Genomic DNA, 21,191 nt, shown 5'->3' on the forward strand with positions numbered 1-21,191 from the left:
ATTTTCGCTTAGGCTCCTAGGCTATGGGTAAACACCTCGAACAGGCTCTGCCTTCTGTGTACACCCTCCAGTGCCTAGCTGGCAAAGTAGATAATAACAATAACAAATAACAATAACAAGTCTGAGGAAAGTCACCACACCCGTATTTAAGTCCGCCGAAGAGAAACCACCTCAGAGCAAAGTTCACCTGTGCAGAAGTTTACTACAGACTTCATTTCACTTTTACTTCTTACGTAAAAGCTGCTTTTACCGTTAATAAACGATTTTGCTCACGTGGGTGCGTACGGACAAACATACATAGGTAGGTAGGTAGGGGTAGTGGTAAAACCAGGAACGGGGAAATAGGAAACGGGAAACGAGAAATGGAGAAATGGGTGGAAATGGAATTCCTTCGCTGCAGAACACTCTTCATTTGTAATTGAAGGGATAGCAGAGCACAGATTTTCTCACGACTTTGGTGGCCGAAGTAGTAGTGACTGCTGAGAGTGTTTTGCAACTCAATTGCATAAGCATATGACTGTACTAGCAGAATGGCAATTGTATAATATCTTTGGTCAAATTTCTGATGGTGGTGGTATCAGTGGCTAGATTATAATTATAGTCAGCTAGCAAATGCACTACCACTATTATGGCATTAATGCTTAAATCCAAGCTGGCATGTATACCACTGTATTATTTTAAAATTCTCAGAAGCTCGTAATGACGTTAAACCTGTAATAATGCTCTGATCATTCTGTAATAGAGCAGTCACTTCAACTTAAGCCACTGATACCGCCAAGGATACTGCCAGGGTGATATGCATTATCCACCAACAGAAATTTAATAATTAGCTACTGTGTAAAAGAATTTACAAACACAGATAATCATACAGGGGTGCGAAGGACATATATATATTATGTAGAATTCAAGTTCTTGCATAAAATCATCAACATCATTAGTGATTGAGGTAGATCATTCCATAATTTTGTTGCTAAAGTCAAGAAAGAATGTAAATATTTCCAGTTCTAATTGGTGGACTGATAGCATAACGATGACAGTGACCGCAAGTACATGAGGTTAAAGGAGTTAGAGTAACATGATGAGACTTCAATACAAGACAGTGAAACAATTTAAAGAGCATAAGTAGTTTCTTCTTATGTTCTAAAGTTGGCCAGGATAGGTGGTCCAGCATGCTGCTGAATCGAGAAATGTCATTCATAATGAAATAGGGTGCACTCCTCTGGACTTTATCTAACTGATAGATTTGATATTGTACCAAGACATTATACAATTTCCATTCTGTTAGTACAGTTGTATGCTTATCTTATGATTTTTTAGCAATTGAGTTGCAAACACTCTAATACAGCAGTCACTGCTACTTCAGCCACCAAAGTTGTGAGAAAATCTGTGCTCTGCTACCCCTTCAATTACAAATGAAGAGTGTTCTGCAGCAAAGGAATTCCATTTCCACCCATTTCTCCATTTCTCGTTTCCCGTTTCCTATTTTTCCGTTCCTGGTTTTACCATTACCCGATAGGTAGATAGGTACACACACACACACTTTTACGAAAACAATTTCAGTAAACCAGGCGCGTCCACAGCCGGCCTTCAGCCAGCTGTGGGCATACGCCTGGTTAAAAAATCAACCTAGTGTAAAATTGCTGGGTTAAAATACTGTAATAGAACTGTCACTAAGAATAAAATGTTGAACAAAGTTGTCCAGGGTTTGATCCAGGGACCTCCAGACCTAACTCCCAAACTATTGAACCACTGTTACCAGCTGATCAACTCAACCTTGTATAAATGAAAACTCTAGTTCAAATCTACTCAATAGTGGAAGTTTATAATTTCATAGATCTACCAATGGAGAATCTAGATTGTTCTAGCTGTTCTATCAGAAGTTCTTGGAAAAAATGTGTTCTCAGGAGTAGTACAAAAGTAATCAACTAAACACTGCAATACAATACTGTTGTAACTTCTCTAGTATTCCATCCCCACTCATGTCAATCGTTATCATCATAATCATCATAATAAGTGCTATACTAGCGAAACTATCAATTTTTCATGCAAATGCAATCAGTTGAACTTGTAACAAGCAAATCCTGTGCCTTTTATGCTAGAAATAGTTTCCATCCTGTGCTACAAGATATACTCCTACTTTTCAAACATACTTTAGTGCAGTTAATATAAACATCTTAGGCCTTTATAAGGTCTTCTAACTTGGAAGGGCTTTTCTTTGTTATAATAGTTGCAAGCACTATATTACAGCTTTATGCAGCCCTAGTCATTAACAAGCAAGCATAATTATCAGTTATTGGTTATTGCATAGATCCGTTGGTATTGGATCTGATGGTTATGTCTACTGGTGCCATTATTTCCTTTGATGGGGTATGCATGGTGATTATTGAAAAAAGTAAACAAACAACTAAAAGGAAAAGTTAGAAATTTTACTTTTGAGTAAGGATCACAGAAATAAAAAGCAAGGAAATAAAAGGAGGTCTTCAGCTATACTACAGTGGACATTTAATCCCTACTTCAGTCATGGATATACCGAGTTTGTATATGACAGAAGTAGGAATTAAATGTAAATTAGCACAGCTGCAGGTGTAGATGGGTAAGTAGAATTCTAGGAAAATGGGAATGAGATGGGAACAGAAATCAGGAACAGGAATGACCAACTGAAAATGCCTGATAAAGGTAAATATCACATCAACATAATATAAGTTAGATTTACAGCACAATGCTTCTTTGTAGCATTGTTGTATCCTTCCACTAAAGCATTCAAATACTCTAATAGAGCTATCGCCTGCTTTAAAACACTATAGTAGAGCAGAAAAGAATGTCTCATTAACCATCTCACCGGGCCTGCATTGAAAGCCTGTGAATTGATGGAACGGCATGGATTAAGTATACAGACTAGATAACTCATCAACACTGAAAATTAGCTACTCACTGAGCCAAAAAGATTTTATTTCTATTACAAGTTTTGTAAACTGCTTCTGTTGCTTCCAGATAAGAGGTTGTATGGTGGGATATTCAGCAGTTGCTTATCAAGCTGAAGTAGCTCCCCCATGACTGTTTATGTTGTCCTTACAGTCTTCTTATTGAAGCCTTTTAGCTTGACGCATACTCCAGCTGTTACATATCCCATGATGTCTCCATCATGTGACTTTTATCTTGAGGTTGCAGGTACAACATCCCCACTTCTATATGCAGGCACTACCAGTTCTGGTTTTTAAGGAATAGAGAGTTTTCATGATTGGAAACTTTAGGCTTTCAATTCGGGATCGCCATAATTATCAAAACATTCTTGACTGCTCTATTAGAGTATTTAAAACTGCAGGTGACTGCTCTATTAGAATGTTTCAATGGTTTTAGGAGAAGAATCGAACAATACTACAAAGATTGAAGTACCAAATAGTCTAAATAGAAAATGTTTGCTGATTTCTAGGTTTTGGGAATTAAAAGCAAAATTTTATCTTAGACCTCCATATATGACCTAATTTGGGAAAACCGTCAATCTATGCACATCAGTAGATTGTGATATATGTGATTCTTAAACAATATAACTTGGAGCTATGCATTTGAAATTTTCTCCATGAATGCAGCCAACCATAGTGTTTATTTCACTTCAATCCATAGCTAGCTAGTTATTGATATAATGATTTTGAGCACCTTTTTCATGATAGTACCTATATACACAAGCACGTCGCCATGGGTGGTGGTGGGGGTGGTAGGTGGGTAATTGATATATAAACAGAAATAGCCAAGTGGGTAATATGATGCCTCCAGCCTTAATATTGGGCTCTCAAGACCACCTATGCCACTGAAAATTTAAAAAATGTATGTAGAAAACATCTGGACAACTATCCAAAGCTGTTCATGTCTTTAGTCTCATGTTTCAGCTGGCCAGTGGCATTACAAGATGCCTGATCATTTCCAGTACGTGGCTGGCACACATCTCTAGAAATCCACTCGTAAAAAGTAGCCCGATCAAACCAGAGGCATAGCTGTGGTGCAAATGTGTAGAGTATTGGTGTGGCTATCCATTTATGGTAAAAATTGAATTTATTTCACTGGTGTGTGTGCATAGATCAACGATTTAAATGTTAATTTAAAGATGAAGTAGGGATCTATACAATAAAAAAGTGGTGAGCAAGAGATGAATGATGGCATTGCAGCATAGTTCAATGGGAAAGTCCCTACTTTGGCAATGAACAAAATTATAGCTAATGTGCCAAAGTAGGGACTTTTCCACCAAGCTGTGCTATAATACCATCATTCATCTATTGTTTCACTACATTTTATTGTATAGATCCCTACTTCACTTTTAAATTAGAAAAAAATTAAATAATTGTTTGTTTAGTTTTTTGTTGCAGCACAGCTAGTCACAGTGTAACTTGTGACTCTTCTATTAGAATATCACACATGACTGTTGTATTAGAGTGACTGTTGTATTAGAGTAGTCTATCTTGAGCCTACAAATGGGGGTACAGCTAGCTAGCAAGCTATAAGGGGTGAGGTCATCTCGTTTACTGTCAAGTAAATAGCTAGATTGTTAATAGGTGTGGTCTCCACACTCTATTGCTGTTAGTCCACCTAGATCTTTATTTGATGGGTGTGGTCGCAAACGTATTGCAAACGGAATCCCAATCATGAAGTTGCCAGATATCTAGCTAGTATACCTCTTATAGTAGCGCCAGGACTGAGCCTGAGGCACTTCTGAAATCCTGCCCTGAAATAATTCTGTGGTGCCTAAAAATGCTGCTCAAAGAAAGTGTTGATACGGAAAATTAATGCCTCAATATGGTTTCATTGGATGAAGAAGAAAACAAGCAGCCTGATTGAAGATGAAAGAAATGACAAAGCACAGACATGTAGGAACCCCAAAAGATACATCCCACTGTTAAGTTGATTATTGTAGCGTAAAATGGTGACTGTGTGCTGCTTCATTGGCCTCTAGGCTTGCAACTGTGGTGAGTGAGTGAGTGAGTGAGTGAGTGAGTGAGTGAGTGAGTGAGTGAGTGAGTGAGTGAGTGAGTGAGTGAGTGAGTGAGTGAGTGAGTGAGTGAGTGAGTGAGTGAGTGAGTGAGTGAGTGAGTGAGTGAGTGAGTGAGTGAGTGAGTGAGTGAGTGAGTGAGTGAGGCAGACCAAATTTCAAATTTGGCAATTAAAAAATTCTATATCCGGTCACCAGTAAGTATTTTCCTGTTTTTAATGCTTTATTTCATGTTAGATGGACAAATATTATTCTGTAAAGGTGATTTTCATGGCATAGGATGATTTTTGAAGGCAGTATTTTAGGTGGCGTGCGTCATTTTTGGGGGAGCCCTACTTAAGCAGCTACTACTATTACTAATTATCACGATATTTTACAGATGCTCTATTATGAAACTACACCTACCTACACAAGTGATATAACCTGTAGCAACATGAATGGATGTGCAAAAATACATGTACATGGCATTAACCATTTATTGAACTATACATGGATATAATATAGACATTAGCTAGATCTACAATTAGGCATGGAGAGAATGTGTCTTACACACCCAAGTGCATGACATAAATTCAGGAGTTCTACAGATTCCCATACATGACTAAAGACTGCTAACTACAGCAACAAAAGTTCATTCGCCCATGCACATTTTATTAGCTATAATGCCACAATTTGCAGAAATATTCTTTCCTCAATAAAAATCTAAAGCAATAAAGTCCCTTTAGTATAGCTACTTTCACATGAATGCTCTATAGAGTTACTTGACTGCTCTATTAGAGTATATAGGTGACTGCTCTGTTAGAGTATCTCGATCTTTCCTGGAGCTAAACAGCAGCACTATGTTTTCAGTAGTTAGCTAATACGAATATTATTGGAGAACACCACGGTAATCACGATATCACGATAATATCATTTCCAAGAATTTTTGATGATACTCGTATTGTTACATCAAAATATCGAAGTTTTACGATATAACCGAGATACCGCCCACCCCTAGTACTACTGTACTGTTTGATACACTTTGGTAGTGTTTGAAAATCCATGAAAATTTTTAATTAGGTAACATTGCTCAACCTCAAAAATTTTGTGCTTCTAAATATTTAGGCTATACAGTATTGTGCTGTAAAGTCCAACCTTTATATTGGCATGATGACCTTTATCAAGCATTTTCTATTGGTTATTCCCTTTTCCACTTTTGTTCCTGTCTCGCTCCCATTTTCCTAGAATTCTACTTACCCAGTGTAGATGGCCTCTTGCTATTATCCCCACTAAATTTCTAATCTTTTTTATATTTGTAGTAGTATTAATGTAGCACATGAGTAGTTATAGCATACAAAAGTTAACACACAAGGACAAAAAAATACAGTATTATTAGATTTTTTTGTGTATCATATGCAATAATTATATTGTATATTGTACAATTACTGATCTTCACCTGATCATTGGGAGTGACTTATAAATATTATATTATATATTTGGTGATCCTAATTTACTATACATATGCTGCCTCTACTTCTTTGCTCACCATCAGTTCATTATTTTGTTGGATGTGTCTGTGTGTAATATTTTCTAGCCTTTCAGATTTCTCATTTGTAATACAAAATTACATTAATTTTTGCAATCGTATGGTAAATTATCTGCAGTGTTGATTTGTAGCATTAATATTATATTTTTCTATCCATTGAATAGTATCTAATCCCAGTTTAACTATACCTAATCCAAACACTCAGATAGTTGGTCAGTCATTAACACTTGAGTGTATTGTGACTACTGTGAGAGGTATCACCAGTAGAGTGAATATTGTGTGGAGTAGAAGTGATGGAATACTTGAGACTATTACTGGAGTTGACTCAAACTTTTCAAGTGATAATTATACAGTGTATTTGACTTTCTATGCCATCCCATTATTGAGTACAACTGATGATGGTAGAGCATACCAGTGTGAGATAGTGATCAATGCCAGTCCACCAGTTATGGCTACTGGTAGTGTCACACTGGATGTTACAGTTCCTACTCCTACAGTCAGTATAACACCATCTGGTTCTACACAAGGAGCTATGGTAGGTAGTCCTCAAGATATCCAGTGTATAGTGAGTACAGTTAGTGGAGTGGAGTTGAGTTCAGTAATGATAAGTTGGATGGGACCTGGAGGAGACACTATTACAAATGATAGTAGAGTGACCATCAGTCCAACCAGTGGTAGTGGTAACAATTACACTAGTAGTCTCCAGTTTAAGTACCTGATGGAGGGAGATGAGGGTGCATATGAGTGTAATGTGATGATACTGGAAACTACTGCATCAACAAATGTTGAGATAGAAATGCTTATAAGTAAGCTGCATATTTAATAAAACTAATACATGCATTCACCTTAAATATAAGCTAGAAAGATGTAGTACAAAACATGTAGTTTAAAATGAATCATATTGCCAATGGCAAAAGACATTGCTGCTCATGAATAGACTGACTGTTGACTGGCTGTACATGAACAGACTATTGAAAAACTTAGCTTGTCCACACTGTAAGATTGCTTTTGCAAGCTCTATGGTAAGCCATATAGGCAGTCTAAGACTTTGATTAAAGTCTGTCCAACATGTATATTAATGTAATATAGTGCAGGTTGTACAAATACATTGTATTATTATACTTTTGTGAGTGAACTAGCACACAAGTGCTCATGCCCAACTGTACTTTGTTTTTGCACAAATTGTTAAATTCATGCTCCATAAAATTTGCTCTCATTTCTCTTGTTGTATGTCACTCACTGCATTTGGTGAAAGTCCACTGCAAAAAGAACTTGAGTATGAAAAGGGCATATACTCGAAAGTAAATATAACTGGTGACTAAAAGAGCTGAGATTAGTGGTTAAGGATCACTGTTAATGTAACTAACTGCACTTGTGACCAAGTTTTATAAAACTGATCATCTGACAAAACCAAACTAACACCATCAGTGGGTAGCTACACTGCCATACTACTTGTTTTAAGACTTACTATTACTGAAACAAGATTAGGTTAGTTTTACGAGCCCCTATTTAGGGTGGTGTGACAAGCTTTAATGGCAATTATGGCCTTGGAAAGGACCATCTTGATGAGAACCAGTAGTACACTCGTGGATGGCTTACTAATTTTGGCCATATGTTAGCTGTGTTGATTCTGTTACATATCAGCCACGAAGAAACCAGCACAACCATACACCTTTGTGCCTGGGCTTCAGTTAATGTTCTTGCTTATTTTGAAGTCTGTCTTCCACCCCACCACCCCTACCCTCCACTCCTTTGTAAGCATTTGTGATACTGCAAAACTAGTCAATATTTTAATCTTGTTTGTTACTTTCATGAACACAACTATTTTTACAGCCAAACTGTTTTATCATCAGTATAACATTTACAGAAACTAATTCAAGAAAATACATTGTAAGCTTCTATAGTAGAATTTGACAAATTTATTTCATAGAACAACTCAACTAATGATCTGCTGCTTGATACTCGCTATTACAATAGACAAATTCCATAATAAGGCTTTATTGCATATAGAAATAACTGTTGTCACTAGCAACCTGAATTTCCCATTATTTTTAGGTGATAACGTCTAAAGTAACGTCTCCAAATTTTGAAAGGATAGCATATATATGTCATAAGATATGATAATTTGAAATTTTCAGTTTTCCCATACATATCTATGTGAGAGGGCTACAGTTGCCCCTTCTGGGCAGTCACAAAAATGAGGTATTTCAACATATTCAAAAACCATAAATTTAAAAGTACATATATCTCAAAATTACATAATTTGTAGGTGTGAATGTCAACAATAATCTCTCCAAGTTTTAAATGGATAGTGTATATAGGTCATAAGATATGGCATTCTTTGAATCCCATGATTTGTGTGATTACCGAGAAGGGGCAACTGTTGCCCCTCTCATTGACAATGTATGCAAAAATTGCAACTTCAAAATGTCATATCTCATGGCTTATATATGCTATCCTTTTAAAATTTGGAGAGGTGACTTAAGACATTGACGCCTACAAATAATGTAAAATTTAGGTTGCTAAGGGCAACGGTTGATTTTTTCATTATTATGAAATTTGTCCATTATGTATAGCCAGATAGTCTAGCAGGAAAAGTTCTGTATTATTATTCAGAGCCAGAGCCCAGAGATTTTGAGTGGTCAGGCCATGCAATGCATAGAGATCATAGTCATGCATACTACTTTTTAATGATCTGATACAATATTAAAATCAGCAATTATAATACCGCATGCATGTGCTAAGCAGATGCATGCGGTATACATTGACATGCTAAGCTAGTGGCTAAGCTAGTAGCTAAGTAGGCATGAGGCTATTATGCTCCAAAAATTGAGCATTATGCTTTTGAGCAGTGCTCAAAAAATTACCTATTATGCTTTTGAGAATTGCCCATTATTCCCAAAATTATGCCACTATAATTGGCTATTAATGCCAGTTAATTGCTGTATCAGACCATTTTCATTGATGTTTAAGCTTCAAATATTCTTGCATTCTTTAGCTGGTTGTTTTATTAGAGTATTTTGTTTCAGTATGACTGCTTTGTTACAGTAAATATTCAGTGACTGCAGGGGCGGAGGAAGCGTCTACATGTTGGGTAGGCAACTGTAAGATCATACTTCTATGACCATCACCAGCATCATAGTTGTGCAATCACAACCAGCATTTGCAACATGCTTAGGCCAGCTCCAGAAATTTTTTGAAAAATTGCTTTCTGCGATTGAATCTGGAGACAATTTCACATCTATAAAATAATGCATAGCTAATATAGTCTAATGGAATGAATAGTCACTGACTGCTCTATTAGGGTATCGATGACTAATCTATTAGAGTATCTCGAGTGATAATAACCAAAAGCGATCCTAAAAAATCAGAGCAACCAGACTGCTTTCTATGGACTTGGAACATGGCTCAATAGTTGCCACTAAAAGTTGGGTAGGCAACTACCCGGTTCCGCCGCCCCTGGACTGTTCTATTAGAGTTTCTGACTGCTCTATTAGAGTACCTCGATTTTTTTTTAACGGAATTGTGCAATTTGCATATTTTCCTACTGTTAAAGCTTTATATTCACTTCAGAATGCTAGCATAATTCCTGATTCCCACACATACCTATTATTCCCGGAATTATGCCAGCATAATCGCCGCATCCCTATAGCTAAGCTAGCATGCTCCCCCCAAAAAAATTGGAAATAGTGAAATGGCATCTGGAGGCCATTTTACATAGCTACAAAGTCTCTTTCTCTAATATTTTCTCTAATGTCAATGATATATCCTGGTAATTTTGTGCTATAGTACCAAATGATTTAATTTCACTGGAACTTTTAAAAAGTAAAAGTTTATGACAATCAACATAGATGTAATGGTTTAGACCAAGCAGTGTAATTAGAACAATGTATATTATATGCTAAATTCTCTATCAGAATATATGTAATGACTGCTCTATTAGAGTATCTCATTATTTTTACAAATTCAAAGTGGTCCAGCCAATTCCAGAATGGCCAGACTGTGGGTTCCGGCCTCTGCAATTACAAGAAGAACATTTAAATAAGAACCATAGAAATAAAAGTAATAAGATAAGGTAGGGTGCTTACATGTTCAGCTATATATACCAGTATATACACATTTAATTCCTATACTTCTGAATCAGTCATACATGCATATGTATAGTTAGTGACCATGACTGAAGTAAGGATTAAATGTCCACCACAGTATAGCTACACATATACGTTTCTTACTTTGTTTTATTACATGTTATTCTATGTTCCCTACTTGAAATTAAAATTCCAAGTAAACTTTTCCTGCAACACAATTTGTGACAGTTTGACAGTTTGTGACAGTTTGATTTTTCACAAAGCTACAGAATCAACAAGGCTTGAGTGATCTGCTTTTGCTGGCTGCTTTTTCCAAGCCCACTGGCAAGCCATACAAGCAGCCTGGAGCATTAATGGAGCTCTGGCCAACCTGGAGATGACTATGTAACTGTACAATTCCTTGGTGTGATGTTGAATAGAGACTTGTGCTGCAAATTTCCTTTCATTTTAGCCAGTTTTTGTACCTGAATTCCCCATAATTTATTCCTATGCATTCCTATTTCATTTTGTAAATAATCTCTTGCCTTCTCCACCCTCTGGCTTGCCTGATACAGTCAACCTCGAGTTAAAAACTATCTAAAATGGTAGGAAACTTAACTGTTGGCTACATGTACAGTGAATTTTCTGAAAGGTAAGGAATGGTGTAAAATGTGTAAAAATTTGGTATAATTAGCTTAACTATTAACAAGCCACAACACACCAAATACTTAAAACCAGAATTTAAGCAATAAGACTGATTTTCCCAGACATAGTCACATTTATGACTGGTGAACCTGCACATGCTATAAGGGAAGAATGGTACCAGACATTTTAAAAGTTTGCATCTGAATGAGTGCCCTGCAAACAATTACTGAATTGTTAAGTAAGCATTTCAATTCATTTTCATCATCTGTGTTCACTTGCTATATAAAGTACTACAAACAAATAATGGTGTGAAAAGCATCTCTGCTATCACTCCAATCAATACGGACAATATAGATAATTCCTGGGTTTTAATGTGATAGTAATCCATAGATACTGTCTAGTAACATTACCGTGAATCAAAACCTATGCTGTATAGTAGAGAAAGAAATGGGACATACTGAAGGACAAAGGTTAGTCCATGATGCATGCATTGTAGCTGCTACAGTACATAAAAAAGACACTTCTCAGGCCGAGCAGTGAAGATATCAAGCTTATAATGGTAATTATACTGTAGTTGGTTGTGATTAACTAAAGGCATCAGTTAGTTAGTTAGTTGTTCCGAAGAAATTTCAGTTAATTAATGTTTTAAAGTTCTATAGTGACTTATTGAAAGCATTTTGGAAGGCATGTGTTAGCTTAATTATACACCAATTCTGCCAAGCTGTCATGAAGGATAATTAATGCTGGTTTTAGAGTGGTATTTTTGCAGATACAATAAGTGCAAACTTTCATGACCCAGTACAGTATTATATTATATCTGTAATTTCTTTATGTTTGACTGAAGACATCAATAGAGATGTACCAATAATCAGATTGGTGATCGGATCGGTTGCTGATATGGCAATTTCTACTATATTAGTAATTGGCACAAATGCTCTAAGTATACAATAATTGGATCGGTATAATCAGTATCGCCTCTTTTAGGTACAGATTAATCGGTTATTGATACAATTGAAAAAATCTTATCGGTACATCACTAGGCATCAATATACAATAGATACCCATTTGAAATACACCTTCATTATAATTATTTCTAACCACCAATGGGGAAAGTTTAGTGCCATTTAAAATGTTTCTAGCATTGTACTTCTTGCTGCTCTTACAGCATATGCACTTAACATCTTCACTTTGCATAGAAAGGAACTGTCTAAGAATTGTTGCGATATTGCAACATAGCATAGAAAGGAACTGTCTAAGAATTGTTGCGATATTGCAACAAACATTGAATCATACAGTGATGTTATCAATTCATGTGAGTAGCAATATAATTATGGCAATAAAGAAGTTTACCACACATATCTATTTTCCTTACTCTTGCAACTATAGCTAACTAAGCAATAATGAAAGAGGTACTGGCTATAAATTTACCAGTAATTGTCACAACAGAATTGTTTATCTTAATTTCCTTATTGAACTGTTTTAAGGAGAAAGCTACACACTTTCAAGTACAAAAATCTAATATTCATTTTCACAAATTTAGTCAGAACTGATTTGCACAAAGTGCCATTAATTATAAAAATTTACTTCAATCTTTTTATAGTTCCAATAACAAGAGTTAATCTAACTACTCCCAACACTCAGATAGTTGGTCAGTCACTAACACTGGAGTGTAGTGTGATTACTGTGAGAGGTATCACCAGTAGAGTGGATATTGTGTGGAGTAGTGATGATGGCTATCAACTGAAAAGAAATGAAGGAGTCAGTTTTAACTACATCATGGACAACTCAGTAGTTTATACAACTAGATATACTATCCCACAGTTAAGCACAACTGATGAAAATAGAGCATACCAGTGTGAAGTAGTGATCAACAGTAATTCATCAATTTCATCTAGTGGTAATGTTATTCTGAATGTTACTGGTAGGTTTCAGTTAATGTAATTTATTGCAACACAATAAAAAATGAAGTTAACATGCTTAATGAGTTTATAAACTTAATTGTATTGGAAGACCTATTTGCTTTGCTGTCAATTGTTTTAATTCATGGTACGTTAAATGCAAAGTTTGTATATAATTTGGTTTATGCAGTACCTTATTATGGTAACCCATCATTTCCTCAGTTGTCTTTCCCAAAAGAAATGTATGTAACTGGGAGGCAAAAAATTGTAAATTTAAACAAGTAGAATAAGGATTGAAGTTGTGATTCTTAAAAAAAAACTGCGTAAACAAGAAATCATAGGGATGGTGATTCACAATACTACTTAATACATCAATACAAGCCAAGTAGCTTGATTTGTGTACATTGAATTTAAGATTCTTATTTCGACTGTTCAATAAAAAGCCGAAATAGGAATCTTAAATTCAATGTACACAAATCAAGCTGCTTGGCTTGTATTGATGTATTGTGAATCACCATCCCTATTACTTTTTGTTTATGCAATTTTTTTCAGAATCACAACTTCAATCCCTATTCTACTTCATTACATTTACGGTTTTTTGCTCCCCTAGTTTCTGAAATTTTTTCATGTCGATGGCAACACAATTTTATGGCAGGTGTGCACTGCATGCAGTAACACTGTATAGTACTGCTGCATGGATTTCATGATGTAACTTGTCCATACACACACTGAAAATAGCAAATCAAATTTACCATACACCAGGTGTAAATAAAATTTGACAAATTCACACTCACTGGTCTTAATAAAATAAATGTTAAAAAGCAAGCAGTTGCCAGTGTCGAGAATAACGCGCTACAAAAGTAACGCATTGCATAATAGTTGTTACATTTTGTGATTTCAGGTAATATAACACGCTACTATTCATAGTCTAGTAATATAACTTAAGTTACTTTCAAGGAACCCATTGTTCGTTATATTAGTAATAAAAGTAACGTGTTATTACTACGTAACGAGTTACTATTACAGTTCGTTAGAAACGTGTAGCGATATTCATAACACATTACCAGGTCCATTACTAACCAATTAGTGTTACTCAGCAGTTTAGTAGCTGCAGTAATCTACTGTCCCGATCCCATATCAATAAAATCATCCATATTAGTTCACACCTCAGACAACTGGTCACGTGATTTGCCAGCAAGGTTTAGGTATGGCTTAAGTAGTAAAAATAATGAACATCTCTAGATTCTCTACACAGATGCAAGAAGCCAGTAGCTATATTTAGAGGAGTGTTTACTATATGCTAGCTCAATAACTAACATGCAAGATGTAAAGGAAAGGTGTATGGTCAGAGCAAAAGTAACTTAATGTAATATATTAAGTTACCTTTCATTTGGATCATGGAGTAATATGTAACTGTAACTTATTACATTGCCCAAAAGTAAAGAGTAATATGTAATATATTACACTGACAAAGGAACTTTCCCAACACTGGCAGTTGCATAGACTCCACATCACTGGCTTTTGAGGTGCTTATTTACAGGGCCGGCTCTGGGAAAATTGGGTTGGGTGGGCCATTCATGTTCAGTGGTAGGTAGTGTGTGAAGCACACTCAGCATGCTCCTGTTAGGGGGTCCGGGGAGCGTGCTCCCCCAGGAAAAAAATTTAATAATCAACTAGGAAATACCATCTAGAAGCATATTTAACCTAATTTCAGTTGGGCATAGTTATCCGATATTACAATCAATAACTACATTGAATTCATTCATTACCAGCTGCATGTATAAGCATTCAATCTATAAGGCCACTCCAAATAAATTCTCTGCTTCCGGTCCACCGCCCGCATCTGGTTATTGTCAGCTCTAAATTATTTCATCATTCCGTATTCTTTCATTATTTTCTGGTTATTCTTGCATACTGACAGGCCTATCTTGAATTAGTGTCGGCTCATGTGTCAGTAGTTCGGCACGGACTTCACGTTTGTGCTATTTTGCAACTTAAAAAGGAAAAAAACAAGCTTAAGCATGCTTTTATGCAGCTTTTTATGGTTTTTCCAATTGCCATGCAGGCAAATAATGACTTGAAAATATGTCAATACTATAACGAAATAATGGAAATGAACCGCCCGCCCGCATGCAAATATGCCTGAGTCCAGGACGGGAAACAGAGAATTTATTTGGAGTGGCCTAATCTTATTGGCCAGTTGCTAGATGAATAATGAGCACAGTACTGTTAGCTACTGTAATAGTGATGTGGCCTAATTTGTACTACATAAACAATAAGGCACCCACAAATATGCTCTGCTAAGACTTTTCCGTAATACTCCGTGTTTGAGAGACTGATACACTTGTAGTACAGTATCTAAGTCCTCTAACCTACTTATGCAGTACAGACTGGTGCTTAGTATAATTTACAAGAAGTTTTGGTAGGTTCGAGTGTAAGCTTTACTAAAATAGCAGCACTTGCACGCGTATTTGTATGGCTTCTCGTACTGTTAGTCTATTTTGATTATTATTATTATTATAAAAATACACACACAGTTTATTAATGACTAATTATATAAACTGGTAAGAGTCAGTTTCAGCTCGAACACTATCCAGTACCTGAGAGCTGTAGCGCCTGGTGAAAGATTGAAGCTGTACCAAACATAGGCGGTGGAAGGGGGGGGGGGGGGGGGGGGGGTAGGGGGCTTAGCCCCCCCTCAGAATGATATCACATCGAAATTATCCTTCTTGGAGTGGGGCTGAAACCGTGATAAAGATCGAGATACTCTAAAGTCTAATAGAGCAGTCGCTCTAATAGAGCAATGAGTATGTAGCGAGCTATGTAATGATTTTTATGTAGTTTATCAGCTATAAATACGTAGCTGGTGAGGTGGAAAGCTATTGACAGGTGGTTGTGGCCTTTTTTTTTTTTGGTCTCACTTTACCAAACCAGAGATAAGTCTGGGTCAGCCCAGCCCCCCCTCATATCAACTACTTCCTCGCCCCTGGTACCAAGTAGAACAAGCCTTTGCAGATGGAAATATTTGACGTCGTGTAAATCGAGTAAGTCAACGTACTGGGAAAAATTCTTATATATTATTATTAAATTAATCATAGAAACATGTAAAATACATACATGAACTGGTAAAAGCGTTTATAGCTCAGAGTGCTACCCACACCCTGAGAGCTGAAGAACTTTTCTTAAGATGGTTGCGGTTCCCAATAGAGCTGTCTTCTGTAATAAGTAGAAGGTAAGATTCAAAAGTTCCAAAAAACCCTGAAATCTCTTAGAAATAGAGCCAATAGCTCCAATTACTACAGGAACCATCAATGTTTTCTTTTACCATAATCTTTCTAGTTCGACTCTTAAGTCCTGGTATTTAGAGAGCTTTTCCTCTTCCTTACCAGATAGATGCTTGTCAGCAGGAATAGATACATCAATCATCATCATCATCATCATTATTATTTTTATTTATTTATTTTTTTATTAACAACATATATATACTTTAAAGCATACATACAGGAGATTCAAATCAATGTCACTCGAGTTCAACTATTATTATTGTTATTATTATTATTATTATTATTAGACTTTACAGTATATACAAGGGTGAAGTGACACAAGGAAGGAGATACAAAAAGAAAAGGGTGTATGCTGATGGTCTGGTAGCAACCTGTGCTGCCAGCCATAAGATTAACTACAATTAATTACATAACTATACTTACAAAACAGAAAACAAAAGTTTTACTTACAGAAAAAAGAAAGAAGAAAACGAAGCTACTTAAACTACTTATTAAAAATTACAGGAGTTATAATTATAGCACATTTATTACAAGGACACAAATAAGAAAAAAGTACAGGGATTATCAGGGTTGAAATGATGAATAAAATTGTTGTATAAGTGTTTGTAAATTATTTGCTTGTTTGTTGAAACGGAAAGGGTGCAATCAACTGGGGGTAGGAAGTTCCAGAGCTGAGCTAGTCTGTAAAAGTATGAATGGCTAGTAACATTGTTTAAGGCAGATTTGTGGCCTTTGTGCTCTAACTTGTTGAATGTTGATGACTGAGTAGGACCTGTAGCAAATATAATATAGTTGTGAATATTAAAACGTGTAGATGGTAACTTCAAAGACTTCAAGCAAAATACAATATCAAAAAGCTCTAAGATGTACATCAGTGGCAGTATTTGAAGTTTAACTAGGCGATCGAAAATAAGAAGAGTGATAATCATTTAATATAAATTTGCTAGACCTTCTTTGAACCTGTTCTAATATAAGTATGTCTGTTGATAGGTGAGACCTCTAAACTGCATGGTGAAGAATAAGATAACTGTGACCTGACCTAAGTTAAATAGAGCTTTTTCTTAGCCATAGGGTTATTCAAACTACTAAAGGTCTGTCAAAACTTTTGTATGCTGTAGCAGTTATGTAAGAAATGTGAGAAGTCCGTGTCAGGTCTGAAGATATAAGGACTCCTAGGTCCTTTTGTAATTGCTTTATAGGAATATCAGGACCATCTAGGTGATACTGAGCATGAAACTTACATTTAAAACTCAAGTAGTTACTTTTTATGGTGATCTAGTCAAGTTAACTGTATAGTTGGGAAAATGTTGGGTGGGCCATGGCCTACTCCACAGCTGGCCTTGTATTGACATTTGACAAATTTAATGAATATGTTCATCAAATTTCAAAACATGCAATACATTTTAATTATGCTGTGCCTAGAGTCACGGCACCGTGACTGGACATTTTGCTGCTAAAGTCACAGCACAGTCATCCAGAATTCACACACTAGTTGTATGAAGGTAAGTGTTTGTTGAGTTTGAGGCGAGCTAGGGTTGGCAGGAGTCTAGTATTCCCCGAGTATTCGACTTGAGGGCACGTGCCTAGTAGTATACCCCAAGCATTCGACTTTAGGGGATGCTCCTTGTACTTTTAGAGTTAGGGTTAGGGTTAGGGTAAGGGTTCAGGTCATAGGCGGCGGAAGGGGGGGGGCTAGGGGGCTAAAGCCCCCTTCGGTCTGCTGAGGGGGGGGCTAAAATGATATCACACCGAAATTATCTTTCTTGAAGTGGGGCTGAAAACCGTGATAAAGATCGAGATACTCTAATAGAGCAGTCACTCTAATAAAGTAGTCAGTGTGTAGCGAGCTATGAAAGGATTTTTATGTAGTTTATCAGCTAGAAATGGTAGCTGGTGAGGTAGAAAGCTCTTGTCAGTTGGTTGTGACCTTTTTTTTTTTTTTTTTGGTCTTACCTTACCAAACTATAGAAATAAGTCTGAGTCAGCCCAGCCCCCCCCCTCATATCAACTACTTCCTCCGCCACTGGTTCAGGTTTAGTTTCTTTTTTACTTGGTGTCATTTATATAGGCTTCTTCGTAAATGACATATATAAGGTACAAACTAAGGGAGTAGGGTAGTTGGGACCGCAGTGATACAGTGGTAGAGCGCTGGGCTAGAGTATGGGACCTCACGGGTTTGAGCCTCGCTTTAGCAAAAAAAAAATTTTTTTTAGGTTTTTTGTTTAAGTTTTTTTCATTCAGGTGATTGCCATGACTCTAGGCACAGCCTTTTAATTAAGATACATATACTGGAAGGCTATAGAGTGACTCACCTAATATCGGACGGGTTCGAAAATCGGGCGCGATAACTCGAGCTACAACAGGAATTTTCAAACAACTTGTATGTCTTTAGATAGCTCAAGGCTGTGGGACTTGCACACCAAATATCAGCCTCCTCGACTTCTTTGTCTGGTAGCAGCAGACTGCAAAGTCATTTCCAATTAATATGTATGATCTAGAAAAATGGTCGATTCACGGACACCCACAGTTTACAAATCAAACTTACATTTATTCAACGGTTTTGTATCTTTACTTATAGAGTACCGTAAGTGGAGAAAGTTACGCGTGGGAAAAGTTTTACGATTGCAGTAGCTATCGCAAGGGAATTGGTAAAACCGGGAGGGGAGCGGGAGCGGGAGATTGCTTGGTAAAATCAGGAACCGGGAATCGGGAGATCACGTGCGACTTCTCCTAAATATCTCACTTGTAATCACGTGCAAACTAAATCTCTCACTTGCTACGAACGGCAGGCGTGATTTTGCAAGTATAGCGTTGCAAGTATAGAGTTGCACGTAGCTATAGTGCGGCCGCGCATGCACAATGGAGGAAGATGTGCTATGTGTTCCTGCAGTAGAAGACGCTGTCAATAACTTGACATCTGCGGAGGCGCATAATTACTTCTCGAAAGCTATCAGTGGAAAGCTACAGATTAGTGTAGGTCCTCCTGTTCAGCCAAAAGGCGGCAGCTTGTATATCTACAACCTCGGGCCTGATTCGGACAAATGGGAACAAGAGAAGAAAAAGCTAAGGTTAGGTCTAGATATTAAAGAGTATAGTTACAATATAGCTAGCTAGCTTGTCTCAGTTTAACAAAACAAGTTTACATAACTATATTTCTAGAGTCATACAGTAATTAAATAAATTGTACATCGCAATTATTATAGGTGCGATCAATACAGATGGGTACATGTAGGATCTTACAGTGTCAAACATGGAGGATGTGAATTCAAGAAAAAAAGTAGTACCATTGATCTTGATTCTGTGGATAAAAAGGGTGATAACCGATTCAGAAGATTTGAGTTCTGGGGTATCGGGAAACATTTTATGCTACACTACGTTGGGGATGACACCTTATATCAAGGATTTAGCCATCGGAACAGTAAGAATAATTCCAAGTCTTTTGTGAGATCAGCACCACATTTGAAGGATAAGGTGAGCAAAAAAAGTCTTGTGAATCAACTCACATTTATAAGCTATAGTAGTTTGCATTGTAAAGACCGTCTGAGTGTAATGTGCATAGTATAATTGATAAGGTATATAGCTATACCTATCAATAGCTATATACCTTATAGGTTTGGTATATGTATATGTTACCAAACCTATAAAGGAGGCAACATGGACATAAAATTTGCCTACCTTTTATGACACATAAATTTTCTGCAAGAAGGTTATGTCATGAAATTCCAGTACTTTTACAAATTTGAATGGCCTATGTTATAGAATGCAAATGTTATTTGAGTGGTGAGATTTGTTTTAAAGACAAATCGTGCGTATGATCATATGCAATATGCTTTTTAGATATTACAGAAAGATTCAATGAAGCCACATCGAACTGTTTATCAAGAATTAGTCAATGAAAGCAGCGGTGGACCTCAACATGCAGTGCTCACACCTAGAGATCAAAATCAAGTTAGAAATTTTCGTAAGGAAGTGGATAGACATACCAGACTATCCCATGACGCAATGTTTAACACGTACCACTTGTGTCATCAACTAAAGTTTAACAATCGAAAAGGTGAACCCCTTGATTTCATACGAAAATTCTCTGTGCACCCTAATGTAATTGTCAACCAGAATAATTTGAAATATGATTGTTTTGAAATATGATTGTTTTGGTGGTGAATAATTTGAAATAATGAGAATAATTTGAAATATGATTGTTTTGGTGGTGAGAATAATTTGGTGGAGAATAATTGTTTTGGTGGAGAATAATTTGAAATATGATTGTTTTGGTGGTGAGAATAATAGGTGTCTTTGCTTGTTCACACATATCTGGAAACTGGTAATTAAACTTAAATGTACCTCTGAGCATTGCCCTAATCATAACACGGAGGTAACAAAATACCCTTCTACGTTTTCCTTCAGCTCTGGATTAGATAACTTTAATGAAATTTTTCCTATAGCTGGAGATATGGTTGGTTACTGTGGTGCAGAATTTCATTGCCAACCACCAAATGAATCTCTCCATGCAGTTACTGACCGATTAAATTTAACTGGCAGAAACAGAGAAACATTTTATGAGTGCCGTGGTGTACCACAGGTAATGGCATCGTCATTTCTTAATCGAGTGCCTTGGATGATCCCGATTGATATCCAGTCCTTGACTGGTAGATCAATATTGACAATTCCAAAAGTTTTAACTATATATGGTCATGGATATCAACTAGCTGGCTGCAGTGTTTGTAGTGACAATCATTTTACTGCAGTTTGCTTCTGGTATGGTCAAACATTATATGTGACCGGGCCTGCGAAAAT

General features: G+C 36.5%; 1 protein-coding gene across 1 annotated transcript; it reads left to right on the top strand.

Annotated features, from left to right (window-relative positions):
- The first annotated feature begins 19,095 nt into the window (after nucleotides 1–19,095).
- LOC136264832 (uncharacterized) lies at nucleotides 19,096–20,543 on the top strand. The gene is made up of 3 exons (XM_066059618.1): nucleotides 19,096–19,465; nucleotides 19,601–19,868; nucleotides 20,235–20,543. The coding sequence occupies exons 1-3, from the start codon at nucleotides 19,257–19,259 to the stop codon at nucleotides 20,541–20,543; spliced, it is 786 nt and encodes a 261-aa protein (XP_065915690.1). The 5' UTR covers nucleotides 19,096–19,256.
- Nucleotides 20,544–21,191: the final 648 nt, after the last annotated feature.

This window comes from Dysidea avara, chromosome 1 (assembly GCF_963678975.1).
Source record: "Dysidea avara chromosome 1, odDysAvar1.4, whole genome shotgun sequence".
Classification (NCBI taxonomy): domain Eukaryota; kingdom Metazoa; phylum Porifera; class Demospongiae; order Dictyoceratida; family Dysideidae; genus Dysidea; species Dysidea avara.